Genomic DNA, 13,652 nt, shown 5'->3' with positions numbered 1-13,652 from the left:
TTTATTAAAACATATGGTGCTTTTTGGATGAAGGCTGGTAGATCTAACAAGCCTTTTGTTGTTTGTTTAAGATTACTCTAATGGGTTTCAACCTTTGTGGTTTCTGAGTTCTGAGAAAACATACTGCAAAGTCAGTGTCACACTTCAGAAGTCTGAGGACATGTTGAATCAGATCTTTGTTTTTTTGTCCCTTTCTTTTCTCAGCAAATGAAAAAAAAACTGCTTCCTCTTATCACGGAGAACTTTTACTGGAAATTGAGCATTTAAAAAAAATAATACATTGGCTTCATTGAAGGATCTACTTACTTAAATAAATCTGGACTGAGACTAAATATGTCCAATAAGTCTGATGAGAACGAATGTTACACAGAGTCTGAAACAACACACTTTACAGAGTAATGCATGCAGTGCAACCAGCAGCTGGAACATGGAGTACAGAAGATGTGTGAAAAGTGCAGAGAGCTCCTCTCACATACTTGCTACTTCTGCCTGCAGTGTGAGGTGTTGGCAGCAGGGTTATATGATATGGCAAGGTACACTCCATCTATCCTTCTATCTTCTCCACTGCCTCAGCCAGCTCAGGGTGGCAGGCTGCTGGAGCCGATCCCTGCTGACTGTGGGCGAAGATGGGGTACACAGGTCACACACACACAGGGGGAATGTACAATCACAAATTTGTTTTAAATGCATGTTGTGGGACTGTTGGGGGAAAAGTGGAAGAGAAAACATTTGCACAGGGAGAACATGTGAACTGGACCAAGACTGTGTGTCTATCTTTGTGTGGAGGTAAGGGACACTGTGGGAGACTGTTGTTACTTTTATACTTACTATTAGGTTATAAATACGCGGGATTAAGCACTGATTCGACAGATTTCCATTTGAATAGATGAACATACCTTTTTTTTTTCCTTGGGGGAATGGATGTGTCAGTTCATTGTGGCATCAGGACACTTATTAACAGTGTTTTATCTCAATTCGCTTGACATATTTCAAGTAAAACAAATCAAATAAATCCAGAAACATGCCTCGATTTGATCCATTTCTCCCCGGTCCAGCCCCCCCGGGCCCCTCTCTAACCCACTCCGTATTTTTGGCCTCCAGTCTGAACTCCACCCATATTTATTTAGTCTGTTCCTCCGGCAAAGTTCCCCAGACGGAGCCGGAGCAGGAGGACAGTGTGTGATTCAGGCTGAGCCGAGGCGGGCCAGAGGACCAGTCTGCTCCTCCAACAGTAGTCGGCGTGCTGAGCCGGGAGCTGAGCAGCAGACCTCCCTCCTTCCAGCGTGTGTGTGAGTGTGTGTGTGTGACAGAGAGAGAGAGAGAGAGACCTGGGACGCCGCGGCGAAGGGGAGAGCTCATTCCACTACACGGCGGTCCTCCATGGCTCTGTGCAACGGAGACAGCAAGGTCAGTGCAGCGGGGAGGACCCGCGGCCCCGGAGCCCGCTCCCCGCCGTGACTCGGCGTTCGGACCCCGGGTGATAGTGCGACGTCCCCCCCGGTGGATTCCGGCCTGTGTGTGTGTGTGTACCTCGGGGGAAAGTTAGAGAGCATGTAACGATGTGGACAGCACCGAGGAGTCCGCTGCTGCGTGTGCCTGTTGCAGTGTTACATTAACATGTTGCTCTTAGCTGCTAACTGGCCGGACGTCACATTTCACCCGTGTTTCACAATTTTCCTTTATTTCCCCCGTAAATACGGTTTCCCCTCTTCTGTGGGGATCTCCTCTGGATCTCCCCAGCTCTCGGCACCGCGTGGGTTTTAGCATACCTCCGCTAAACTAGCTCAGTGCTAACATGCTAGCCCGCTGTGCTAGCACGCACTGGAGCTAACCGTGTTAGCTTCCCTCAGCGGGAATGACAGAATGTGCAATAATAGCACCGCGAAGGGGACACGCACTCAAGGTAACTGTTGTTTTCGATGATTGCGGGAAGCTGAGCTATTCCACGGCGCTGCTGTCACGCACTTTGAGCTAACGTACCTATCTGACAGTTTGCTAACGTCGTCACCGAGCCAGAGAGCTCCAACTTGAGGTTACCGGTCTGACAAGCAGCGGCTCTCACACCAGCTGATGTAGTAAAGTTTGCTGTGCACGGAGTGTTGAGTGTGTTCCGCCTGCGGAGACTGTTAAAAGCTCACGGTGCTGACGGGGTTTTGTTTGAACCGTAGCACAAGGAGATCAGAGAACTGGAGGCATGCGTAATGACACTAGTTTTAGGAAGTGTTATCACCAACCACGTGGGGTCATGTTTCTTGTCTTTCCGCCCTTGTTTATCTACTTTCATCGTGTGTGAAATGCAGCTATCTCATCTGATTTGATGTTGACCCTCAACTCACTTTTCCAAAATAACAGAAAGAAACGAACAAGTGTTGGGGTTCGTTTTTTGCACATTACTTTCTACTCTTTATTAAAACTACATAATTAAATACTCCTTCCCGCACATCAGCACAGATTACTTATAATATGATAAAGTGCTTTAGAATATATCTTATGAAGCAACTGTCAACGGAAAGACTAATGAAAACCAGTCCAAAAAGAAAATAATGTTGCAGTAAGAACCGTTTGCTCAGTTTGTGCTTGTACTGTAGCCGGTTGAAAAAAAATATACCTACCTTCTTCTTCTCTTGCAGGCAAATTTTTTTACATGCACGTTGAGCATACAAGAACCAGAACTTCTGTGATGCAATTACTATTTATTAAATGTCTCATATAAAAAACATTTTAATCTCATTGCAACAAGTTTATTTTTCCATTGCACAGAATAATAAATCATCCCTGTCAGATATTTATGTGGATCACTTAAGTCAGCCTTCACCTACTGGTTGTTGCACTATGAAACATTTACAGTGACACTCTTTGGCTTTGAGTGCCGTCTCTCCATTGAGAATATGCATCTCTACTTTTCTTTTCATGGGTGCTTTGACACAAATTCAAGACGGTGTGTTGTACTCTGATGCTACTCCGTACTGTGTTACTCTTAACAATGCTAATAACTGGTAACTCACTTCTGGGTTTCATGTGATTTTTTTTTGCTGATGGGTAAATGGCTGCATCACGTTTCACAAGATTCACTTGCTGTCTGTGTTTGCTGCTCACATGTTCATAATTATGTTTGGGCTTATTGAGTTGAATTTTCCATGGGAGGGTCAGAAGGGGCAAGACATGAAGTCCAGAACAAAACCGTTACCTTATGTCCCCTCTTGCTAAAATTACAAAAGGACACACACAAACCCCCGCTAGTACGAAGAATAGATTGTGAAAACACAAGCAGTCACATGAGATGATTGTGTGAATGTTGGCCCACAGCTGGAGATCAGCAGCGCAGAGCAGAATGGGTCATGTGAGGGGGCGGTGGCCATCCTGGACGCAGGGGCCCAGTACGGGAAGGTGATTGACAGACGAGTGCGAGAGCTGTGCGTACGATCCGAGATCCTCCCCTTGGAGACCCCGGCCTTTGCCATCAGAGAACAGGGCTACAGGTGAGAAAGGATTGTGCACACAAGCACATTTGTCACACAGTCTTCCACCAGTATTAAACTGCTACAAGTGCTGTGTAATACAGTTTAACTTCTGTTTTCCTTCTCAGGGCAATCATTATTTCAGGAGGTCCGGCCTCTGTGTATGCAGAAGATGCCCCCTGGTTTGACCCCGCCATATTCACTATAGGAAAGCCTGTGCTTGGGATCTGCTATGGCATGCAGGTATCTGCTCATGTTTCTAGTCAATCTTTGTCAAAGCAAATCTTCTGTCTCTTTTCAGAGTTAAAATAAACTGTATTGGAGAGATTTCTCTAGTAGTCAGACTTACAACGCTTTCGTTCAAGTTCACATTTGCATTGGACAGTAGTGACACATTAGGATCAAGCTGCTGTTCAGCTCTGTTATGCCAGCTGAGACTTGACAACCTTTTTTCAAATGCACTTTGACACCAGCGAAGAAGATGAGGGTCAGATTCACTCGGTTTTCCCAGCCAGTTCCCAACACCTTCTGAAATACATTTCTCTGCACTTCAATCTCACTGTAATGACCCCCTGTGTCAAAATAATAACTGCGGCATGTTTTTGTGTTACAGATGATGAATAAAGTCTTCGGAGGCACAGTGCACAAAAAGAGTGTGAGGGAGGATGGAGTCTTCAGTATTGGACTGGACAACACTTGTTCTCTTTTCAGGTATCTGCAACCCCACTTGCGAACGTCACAAAACCCTGTGTGTGTGTTTTATACACACGTTTGCATCAGTTATACATTATAGTTCTGCTAGTTTTTATCTTCAGATGTCGGGTACTGACACTTTTTGCAAGAGTTGAGACAAATTGTGCACGTGGGAGCCTTCTCACTGTAGAAATGAACAACGGTGAACAATTGAGCAATTAGCCATCATTGCTACTCCCGATGTTGTAGTTTGAATTGCAGATGTGTACAAAGTGTTTTTATGATGGCCCAGTAGCGATTTGACACTCAATGGACTTCGTCTCTCTTGCGTTAATCTCCACCTGCTGTGTTTTTAGGCTGTGACTGTTTTCCTGGTCACCTATGATATGTTGCTCGCTGCTTTTAAACGCATATGACTGTTGGTAGACTGCAGCTATACATGTTCCAGCAGACAATCTGCATCATTGTGCTGCTGTGAAACTCTGAGAATTCACTTCAGAGGAATGATGTGCCTCGAAGTTCTGCAGCACTCTGTCCTCAGTGACGACAGATATGTAGGAAATGACGGGACCAGTTTGTCCCAGTGCAGCATTCACCTGATAAACTCTATCAGCATTCCAACGCTCACATGTTTCTGGTTTTCTTTTTGCGAAAACACTGCTCTCGAGCCGCAGATGGAGGCTTGCGCTCTTTTGATGAAGTCTGCTTTTGGACAGAAAACTGCTGTTGTGAATATTTAACAATTGTGTATATAAATGATCGCCACACGCCGTTGTCTGACGTCTTCGTTTCTCTCATCAGAGGCCTTCAGAAGGAGGAACTGGTCCTGCTTACTCATGGGGACAGTGTGGATAAAGTGGCAGATGGCTTTAAAGTGGTGGCCCAATCAGGAAATATCATCGCTGGTGAGCTGCTTTGAAAGAGTCCAAAACGATGCTGTCCTTATATGTTGATTTATTTTTGAGAGTTTTCTGGGTTTTACATATCAGAAAGCTTCTCTTTGTGTATAAATACATCTAACAGCCTCTGATAGCGCTGTAGCACTCATCAGATTAAATGTTATCGAGCGGTTGTAACGGACTGTGTGTTTAACATTCAGGGATCGCTAACGAACAGAAGAAGCTGTACGGGACACAGTTTCATCCCGAGGTGGATTTGACGGAGCGAGGCATGGAGATGCTGCGCAACTTCCTGTTTGAGATCGCAGGATGCACAAATAACTTCACCGTGCAGAATCGCCAGCAGGACTGCATCACAGAGATCAGAGAGAAGGTCGACAAATCCAAAGTTTTGGTGAGTGAAAACCGCTTGAAACTGTGTCCTGATCCAAACCATTTTACAGGGCAGAGGAATAGTTTAAATAAAACTGGAAATATATTTTGCTGGCACGTTTGATCTTTCTTTTGGGAGATAATTTGACTAAAAGGCTGAAGCTGGGATGCCGAGTTTGAAGTGTGGCGACAGTAACAATAGGAGGAAGTTAAGTAGAGCCAATTAAACTCTGAAATTAAATCATGTTCCATCTGAAAGGAGGTAGTCGGCTCCCTGAGCGCTTTCAAACTGGGCCTCATCCCAGGGGAGCGTGAAGTAGATAAGCCACTGTAGAGAATGTTCTCAAAGCGCACAATTTATATTGTTACTTATTTTCCAAGTACTGTCTGTTACACACATGTATCACGGGTTGCTCTGGGTAGTGTGTTGGTTTAATTTTGTGCTCTCAGACTGATAATCTTCTAATTAGATCTAAAGCAGTCTCCAGACTCTTCTCTTTCTCCAACTCCATGTTTTGGTTTCTGCCTAGAAATTAAATTGTACTTGTATGCAGGACTAATAAAACGTCGAGAAGATGACCTCAGTAGAAAAAATAGGACTTTAATGAGATGTTCAGACTGATAAAGTGCCGCCACATGTCAGATTGAATCCTAGATTTCTCTGCCTCTGAACGCAGCGGTTGTGCTGATCTCCGCAGGTGCTGCTGAGCGGTGGAGTGGATTCGACGGTGTGCACAGCTCTCCTCAACAAAGCACTGAACCAGGATCAGGTGATAGCAGTTCACATCGACAACGGCTTCATGAGGAAGAGAGAGAGCCAGAGTGTGGAGGAGGCTCTCACCAAGCTGGGCATCAAACTGAAAGGTGAGTCCTCCTGGTGGTCTCGTCTTTCATCGAAACGCAGTAAGAAATATATCTGAGAATTAAATTCAGTGTGTAGTGAACATTTTTAGGTCTGCCACTAAACATTAATCGCCCTCCTCCAGTGGTAAATGCAGCACACACCTTCTATAATGGGACAACAACCCTTCCCATCTCTGAGGAGGACCGGACGCCACGGAAACGCATCAGCAAGACCCTGAATATGACCACCAACCCAGAGGAGAAGCGAAAAATTATCGGAGACACGTTTGTGAAAGTGAGCGTCAGTTTTTAAGTGTTGAACATTTTAACACAAAGTCCGTTGAACAGAGTTGGTCACATCAGCGGCGTTTTAATTGCATCGGACTTCGTGTTGCTTCACAGGTGGCAAATGAAGTGATTGGAGAGATGAATCTGAAGCCGGAGGAGGTTTTCCTGGCTCAGGGCACTTTGAGGCCCGATCTCATCGAGAGCGCCTCTCATCTCGCCAGCGGCAAAGCAGAGGTCATCAAAACACACCACAACGACACCGAGCTCATCCGCAAGCTGAGAGACGAGGTACAAACACACACACACACACACACACACACACACACACACACACACACACACACACACACACACACACACACACACACACACACAGCGTTTCTGATGAACCGACAAATATGAATAAGCTGCAGTTTTCAATTTTGTAAACAGGTGAAAGTGGAGTTTCTTTTGTTAAAGTATTACGATACACATTTTTCTGTCTGCATGTTCACGCCTTTAAATCGCAACGATGTCTCATTTCACTTTTTTTTTTTTTCCCCCTCAGTGCTGTATATGCAGCGTGTCTCCCACTCTTCACTGTTACAGTGCTGATTCCACTGCTTTGTAATCCTGTAGGGAAAAGTAATCGAACCACTGAAGGATTTCCATAAAGACGAGGTCAGAGCGCTGGGTAGGGAGCTGGGCCTGCCAGAGGACATCGTCTGTCGACATCCTTTCCCCGGTTAGTGCACGAGCACACGTGGAAGCGAACGCTTCTCTGCGTTGCTGCCGTGATCTCTTCTCGCCTGTCTTGTTTCATTGTGGAGCCCGGTGCAATTCAATCACACCGACTCGAAGCTGTCCTGCTTCATAACTTCCCGTGCTTCCTGAAAATGGCTCTTCCTGTGTTTCTGCAGGTCCCGGGCTGTCCATCAGAGTGATTTGCGCAGAGGAACCTTACATCTGTAAGGATTTTGCGGAAACCAACAACATCCTCAAAATCGTTGCAGACTTTTCTGCAAGTGTCAAAAAGGTCAGTTAACAAATGTCGACCTCTGTTTTTAGGGAATCTATTGTAAAAGCACTCATTATTGTAACAGAATAGCAGTGGAAAAATCCCCAAAGAAGCAATAAGATGTAAATTCTGCCCACTCACCCAACAAGAAGACTTGAGTGGGTTTTTATCCTCTCTGCTTTGGGTCTGACAGCATTAATGTGCAGCCTCTGCTGGTTGACTGTTGTCATTACACAGATTAGTGAAGACATTCTGGAGTGTTTCATGACCTTCTGCTTGTGGCATCATGTTTTCCACATTGCTTCTCCTTATGGTTGTCATGAAAATGTTGTTTTTTATAATTAAAATATGTTCCACAGAGTTCACGAGGCAGGCTTTCAGAAATGCCTGCATAAAGAGCGTCGCTATGTTTTGTGGAGCAAATCTTTTCTGAGATTAATGACCAAGCTGGTCTATAATAAAGTGCCATTTGATTCGTTTGTAGGAATTAATTTCAGGACTAATCCAGGGTGGTGTGCTAAAACAAATAGTGATTACAGGCACTCTTGAAATGATCAGTTAGTCACAGTGTTATTCTATATTTTTCAACGTGTTACATGTGCTTCCCACTCACGAGCCTCCTCTGCTCCTCTGCCCTCCAGCCCCATGCCTTGCTGCAGAGAGTCAAGTCGTGCATATCTGATGAGGAGGAGGAGAAGCTCATGCAGATCACCAGCCTTCATTCACTCAATGCCTTCCTACTGCCCATCAAAACCGTCGGCGTCCAGGTAGGAGAAATGACGCCTCTCCACGTTCTCTGAGAACCGGAGCGTCCTCGGAGGCAGAGAGACAACGTGTGTCGCTCGCTGTTTGGGTCGCGTTGTGTTTTGACTATAATTTAGCTGTCAGCCTCAGAATGCTCCCACACACTGCTTCTCAAATTGTCGCTTTCAGATTTTTCCTCTCTGGATTCGAGGCAGGGTGTGGTTTCTACAGATAGTCTAAAAAAAAAAAAAAGTCCATGTGCGTAGTTACAGCTGTTTTCCAGTGTTACTCAGAAAAGAGCGGTCATGAATCTTTCCTGTAGCCCAGCTCTGCAGTCGGCCTCTGACTGTGTGCGTCTGTGTAGGTGTGTCCCACCACTTCCTGTTTAAAGCCAGTCAGTCAGAATTAGCCTGAAACCTCAAGTCGTGGGTTGGCTGGACACCGCAGACAAGCTGGCTGCTTTTTTATTTGTTGTTGCTAAAAATAGAAACGCACGGTAATGCAAAATTTACTGTTTATTAGACACAAAAACCCCAGTGCAAGTTTTTAGATCGTTTTTTTTTTTTCTTCTGTTTTTAATTTCTGCAAGCATTCTGTAACCAAAGTTTGACTGTGTCTCAGGGTGACTGCCGGTCCTACAGCTACGTGTGCGGCGTCACAAGTAAAGAATCCCCACACTGGGAATCGCTCATGTTTCTGGCCCGACTCATCCCTCGCATGTGCCATAGCATCAACAGGTAACGCAGGAAGCTTTCTGTCCGGCCTCCCTCGTCGTCTCTCCTCCGAGCAGCGACCACGTGACCCAACGCTCGCCTCTTCTTAATGTCCCGCCAGAGTCGTGTACGTATTCGGGTCCCACGTGAAGGAGCCGCCAACAGACATCACCCCGACCTTCCTGACCACAGGCGTTCTGAGCACGCTCAGACAGGCGGACTTTGTAGCTCACTCTATTCTTAGAGAGTCTGGTAAGTTTGTGTGTGTGTTTATGTGAAGCCGAGACATTTCTGCTTCTTTACTCCTGTGGAATTCTGGGATGACAGTTTTCAAAGGTTTACCTTAAATTCAAACTTTTATTAATCTAAGCAATGATTTAAATGATTCTCCTGATTTATCATCAAATGCTATCCCAGAAATACGAGTGACCATAGTAAAGATTTGACTCTAATGAGGTGTGGTAATTTAAGAAACCTTTTTCCAAAAATAATTAGGATTTTTAATATCCACACTGTGAAAAGGGATGGCCTGTCATTCATTGCTGAAGAAGCCGTTTGTTCTTGGGTCCTCAGGCTATTCCGGTAAGATTAGCCAGATGCCGGTCATCCTCACTCCCCTGCACTTTGACCGCGACCCGCTGCAGAAGCAGCCGTCCTGCCGGCGCTCTGTGGTGGTCCGAACATTCATCACCAGCGACTTCATGACGGGCATCCCCGCCATGCCGGGCAATCATATCCCCGAGGAGGTACAGCGCGATTCAGCCGCTCTTCTCTGTCTTCGTGTTTCCCTCCGACTTGTGGGATTCTCTTTTGAAACGCACAGCTTTAGGGATCTTCCTCTCCAGCTCAGTGTTGTTGAAGTCGTCTGTCTTGCTTTCAGGTGGTGCTGAAGATGGTGAACGAGATCAAGAAAATCCCCGGCATCTCCAGAGTCATGTACGACCTGACCTCCAAACCGCCCGGCACCACGGAGTGGGAGTAAAACACAACATGACTCCTTCACGCTCACAGGACACACACACACACACACGCGCACACACGCACACACTCACACACAATGCACAAACACTCTCAACTGATACCAGAGGGGGCAGATAAACCCCACCCCTCCCCACCTTCCCGTGTCCCTCCTCTGTCCCGAACCTCCTCCCCTCCTCCTCTCTTCGACATTCCCATGGACGGCAGACCGTACTGTGACGAGCGCACACGCAGCGGCGCTCCTGCTCTGCTCTCCCCGCCCACTCTTCCCTGGTCTTAATATGTTCGGCGGTAGGGAGCTATTAATGTTGGGTATTGATATTATATTGTCGTTTTTAATTAATGTAAAACAATGTATTTCCTCGCTACGTTTGAAAAAGTCGAATTGCCACTTGTTGCGGCGAGAAGCTGTGAAAGTTCAGTAAGTGGACTTTGATGTTGTGCCTCAGGATGCATTATAGGACAAGTGAAAAGAAAAAAATAAAAACAAGCAAGCAGTTGTGTCATGAAAAGAAACAAAAGCAGGAAAGAGAGGTTTGAATATCTTTAGTTTTTTTTTTTTTTTTTTTTTCTTTTGGTCATATGTTTTTGTTCCACTGTTGTAGGTCAGAATGTTCTCATTCTAAGCCTGTCCTCTCCTCATCCTCGCCTCTGCCTGTATGCTGTGCTACGACGAAGGTCGTCCACACAGACGGCCCATGTGACCAATCGACTCTTTCTAAGCTTTCCGTTTTGCCAAAAGTAGAATCTTGTCATGACGATCTTCCTCGGCTGCGTTTCCTTGTAACGAGCGGGTGGCTGGTTGAGAAACAGACCGCCGCCGCGCCGCAGATTACCGGAGTGTAACGACCCGCGTGCAGCTGTGGGGGGAGGCCAATATGATGGGTAAGTTTGTATGTGCCTGGTTTTTTTTTTTTTTTTTTGTGGTGTGATCTGACCTGGACTCTGATGTTTCCAGAAAGGAGAAAATAACAGTTTCTCCTCATGCTGCAATATGTATGCTTTTTATGAAGAATAACACGGTAGGAGGAGTAATAACAAAACTATAAAGTACAGTAAGAGTTTATAACCACATTTCAATTGCTGTTGTCACCTCATTATTTGGCTGCTCGTTTCTTTTTTGTGTGTGCGCGTAAGGGCACATTTCTGCACTTATTTTATTTTTTCTTCTTAATCCGCTGGTGAAGCCTCAGTGCTTGATCGTCATCCATCCTACATCCAGTGGAAACATCACCCTCCCAAAAGTGTCACGCTGTAGTGTCAAAGGTCAAGTTAAGAGTACTGTCTTCGCTGGCATTGCTTTGTGTTATGAAGGCATTTCTCCATTCCGTACGGTCAGAAGCCCCTCAGCACATCGTAGTCTCCAGTCTCGTCGTTTCGACCTCAGTGAATACAGTGCTCAGGTTTAACTGAGTCTTAAGAGAGTCTGTCCCACGCCGTCGGAGACATGTCGCCCGGATGTGGTGCTCCTCATGCCTCCAGGCTAATTTTTTTTTCTTTTTGGTGCCTCTCATTCCCTTTGTTGTTGTATCCCGAACCTGTAGTGGCAAAAAATACTCTGAATTCGTTGTAACTCGTCTTAACAGCTCTGTGTTTCTCCCTCCGTTCTGCCTTTTATACACCACTCTCTCATGTTCCCTACATCTTCATAGAAAACGGCTATTAATATCATACACTTTTTTTTTTGTTGGATTCATTTGAAATTTGGATAAGATTAAGTTATGCAACTTGATGTCAGATTATTTTTTTTTTGGTTTAAATTTTTTGGTCAGCCATGCTCATTCTCCTTAGTAATGTGCCTCAAACCAAGCCACTGCATGCAGTTTCAACTCTGACATTTGTACAATGGAAAACTGAGCTTTAATAAAGATCTCAATGTTGAAACTTCTCACTTCTATTGTGAACTGTGTACCATGCGTAATTTTTTTTCTTTGTCAGTGAAAAATAATTTTTGAATAAATATTCCTTGTGATTTACTTCAGTTACTCTTGAATCATCCTATCAGACTAAATGACTTAATATGTTGTACACTGTAGGATGACATAAATATTGTTATGCTAAATGGAAATAAAAAAATCCTACTTAAGGTACAGTTTGGATCATAATTCAACCTAAAAATCATTCAAATGTAGAAAAATTAAGTGAAGTTTCTCAGCAAACCATCCAGCCACAGCCCTTTAAAGCTTGCATTACCATCTCCTGCCACAAGATGGTGCAGTGAGCCACTGTCACTTTTGGTGCATTCCAGTTGAAGGAAAAAAATATTTAATTTACTAAGCAATGAGGCAGTTGAGAATAGTGACCCACTGTTAACCAAATGCGCAATGTGGTATCAATAACACTTTACCTTGAAGTGAAGTTAATCAGGGTTTCAAATTGTCTTGAAATTTAACCCAGCTGACATGAGCCTTTGTGAAAGTGACATCACCTAATTCTCTGAAAACTCGATCATGTAAAAACTCCGCCTTTAAATAGCTCATTGTGCAGCTCCTTTAAATAACCTTATTTTTCAGTTTGTGGTGCAATTTGATGTTATTAAAAAAAAAAAAAACAATTTGTGTGCAGCCGGGCCTTGTTACAGCGTCCCTCTACGTCCCGGGGGTTCAGGTGTGTCCTGCTCCCCCCAGACTGAGAGACAAGAGCAGACAAGTTCAGTCATCCATCAACACACCACAGAGCCGCTCTCTGGGGACGAGGCACCGTTTAGGAACAGTAGCTGTGCAGTGACATTACAAGAAGAGAGCACAAGTTACCACATGCAGCCGCCAATTAACTGCTGGCCTGTGGCAGTTTGCCTTCAGTGCCAACTCAAACCGACTATTTACAGTACGAGGGGGACAGAGAAATTAAACAATGTGATATTTCCCTGTTTTTTTCTTTTGATTTTATCAGAAGGTTGTACATAGAATTCCAAAAGGGAAAAACAAAAAATCAGATGTGCAAAAACTACAAAGAAATAGAGTTTAAAAACAAATAATTAATGGATGGATGGCTTTCGAATAAGATGATTCCACTCTGTTCATAGAGGGATTGTTAGGGTGAAAGTCACACCATGAGGTCTGCAGGCTGCCGTTACTGCAAAGAAACACTGGAAACAGATATTTCACCACTTTGAGGAGGCTGCTAAAGTAAAAAGTTCGACTTGCAAAACTTTCTGGAGGCATCCTGGATCATAGCATGATGTTTAAATTTCACTTATTTGTGTCAGGAAATCTTCTGTTCTGCAGGTTTTGTGAAAACATTTTAATTTATGGGTCAAAATCAACATAAATTGCCTCATCAAACTCTGATATTTTATCATACATATACACGCACACTGGTATGATTTTAATCTTATTTTCACACTTTTCTTTGAGTGAGTTGAGATTATATCAGCATGCTGTTCTGAATGCTTGAAACACTTGAAACAGAAGTGGATGAATAGAATAAAGTAAAATAAATAAAATCAGCAAACATTCTACATCTTAATATCATGAAAATACATAAGTTAAACAGGTGTTAATGTTACAGAAGTGCACATTTGGAGGTTAGAATCTCATATCTGACCCCTGAACTTAATGGACTGAAGTGTCTTTTTGTGTTTGAGTCTCATGGTCATAAAAACACAGTATCTGACACAAAGTTAAAGAGAGAAGCTGCTGTTACAGTAGAGATGTGTGTGTTGTTG

General features: G+C 44.3%; 1 protein-coding gene across 1 annotated transcript; it reads left to right on the top strand.

The window, feature by feature from the left end:
* Positions 1–1,170: 1,170 nt before the first annotated feature.
* gmps (guanine monophosphate synthase) lies at positions 1,171–11,399 on the top strand. Its single transcript, XM_030107995.1, has 16 exons — positions 1,171–1,407; positions 3,307–3,479; positions 3,587–3,701; positions 4,072–4,169; positions 4,953–5,056; positions 5,251–5,444; positions 6,121–6,286; positions 6,409–6,560; positions 6,668–6,841; positions 7,172–7,277; positions 7,453–7,568; positions 8,192–8,317; positions 8,916–9,031; positions 9,129–9,259; positions 9,581–9,753; positions 9,888–11,399. The coding sequence occupies exons 1-16, from the start codon at positions 1,381–1,383 to the stop codon at positions 9,987–9,989; spliced, it is 2,073 nt and encodes a 690-aa protein (XP_029963855.1). The 5' UTR covers positions 1,171–1,380; the 3' UTR covers positions 9,990–11,399.
* The last annotated feature ends 2,253 nt before the right edge of the window (positions 11,400–13,652 follow it).

The sequence above is a fragment of the Salarias fasciatus genome, chromosome 14 (assembly GCF_902148845.1).
Source record: "Salarias fasciatus chromosome 14, fSalaFa1.1, whole genome shotgun sequence".
NCBI lineage: Eukaryota > Metazoa > Chordata > Actinopteri > Blenniiformes > Blenniidae > Salarias > Salarias fasciatus.
The sequence above is the reverse complement of the archived record's forward strand: the minus strand, read 5'-3'. Positions and strand labels throughout refer to the sequence as shown.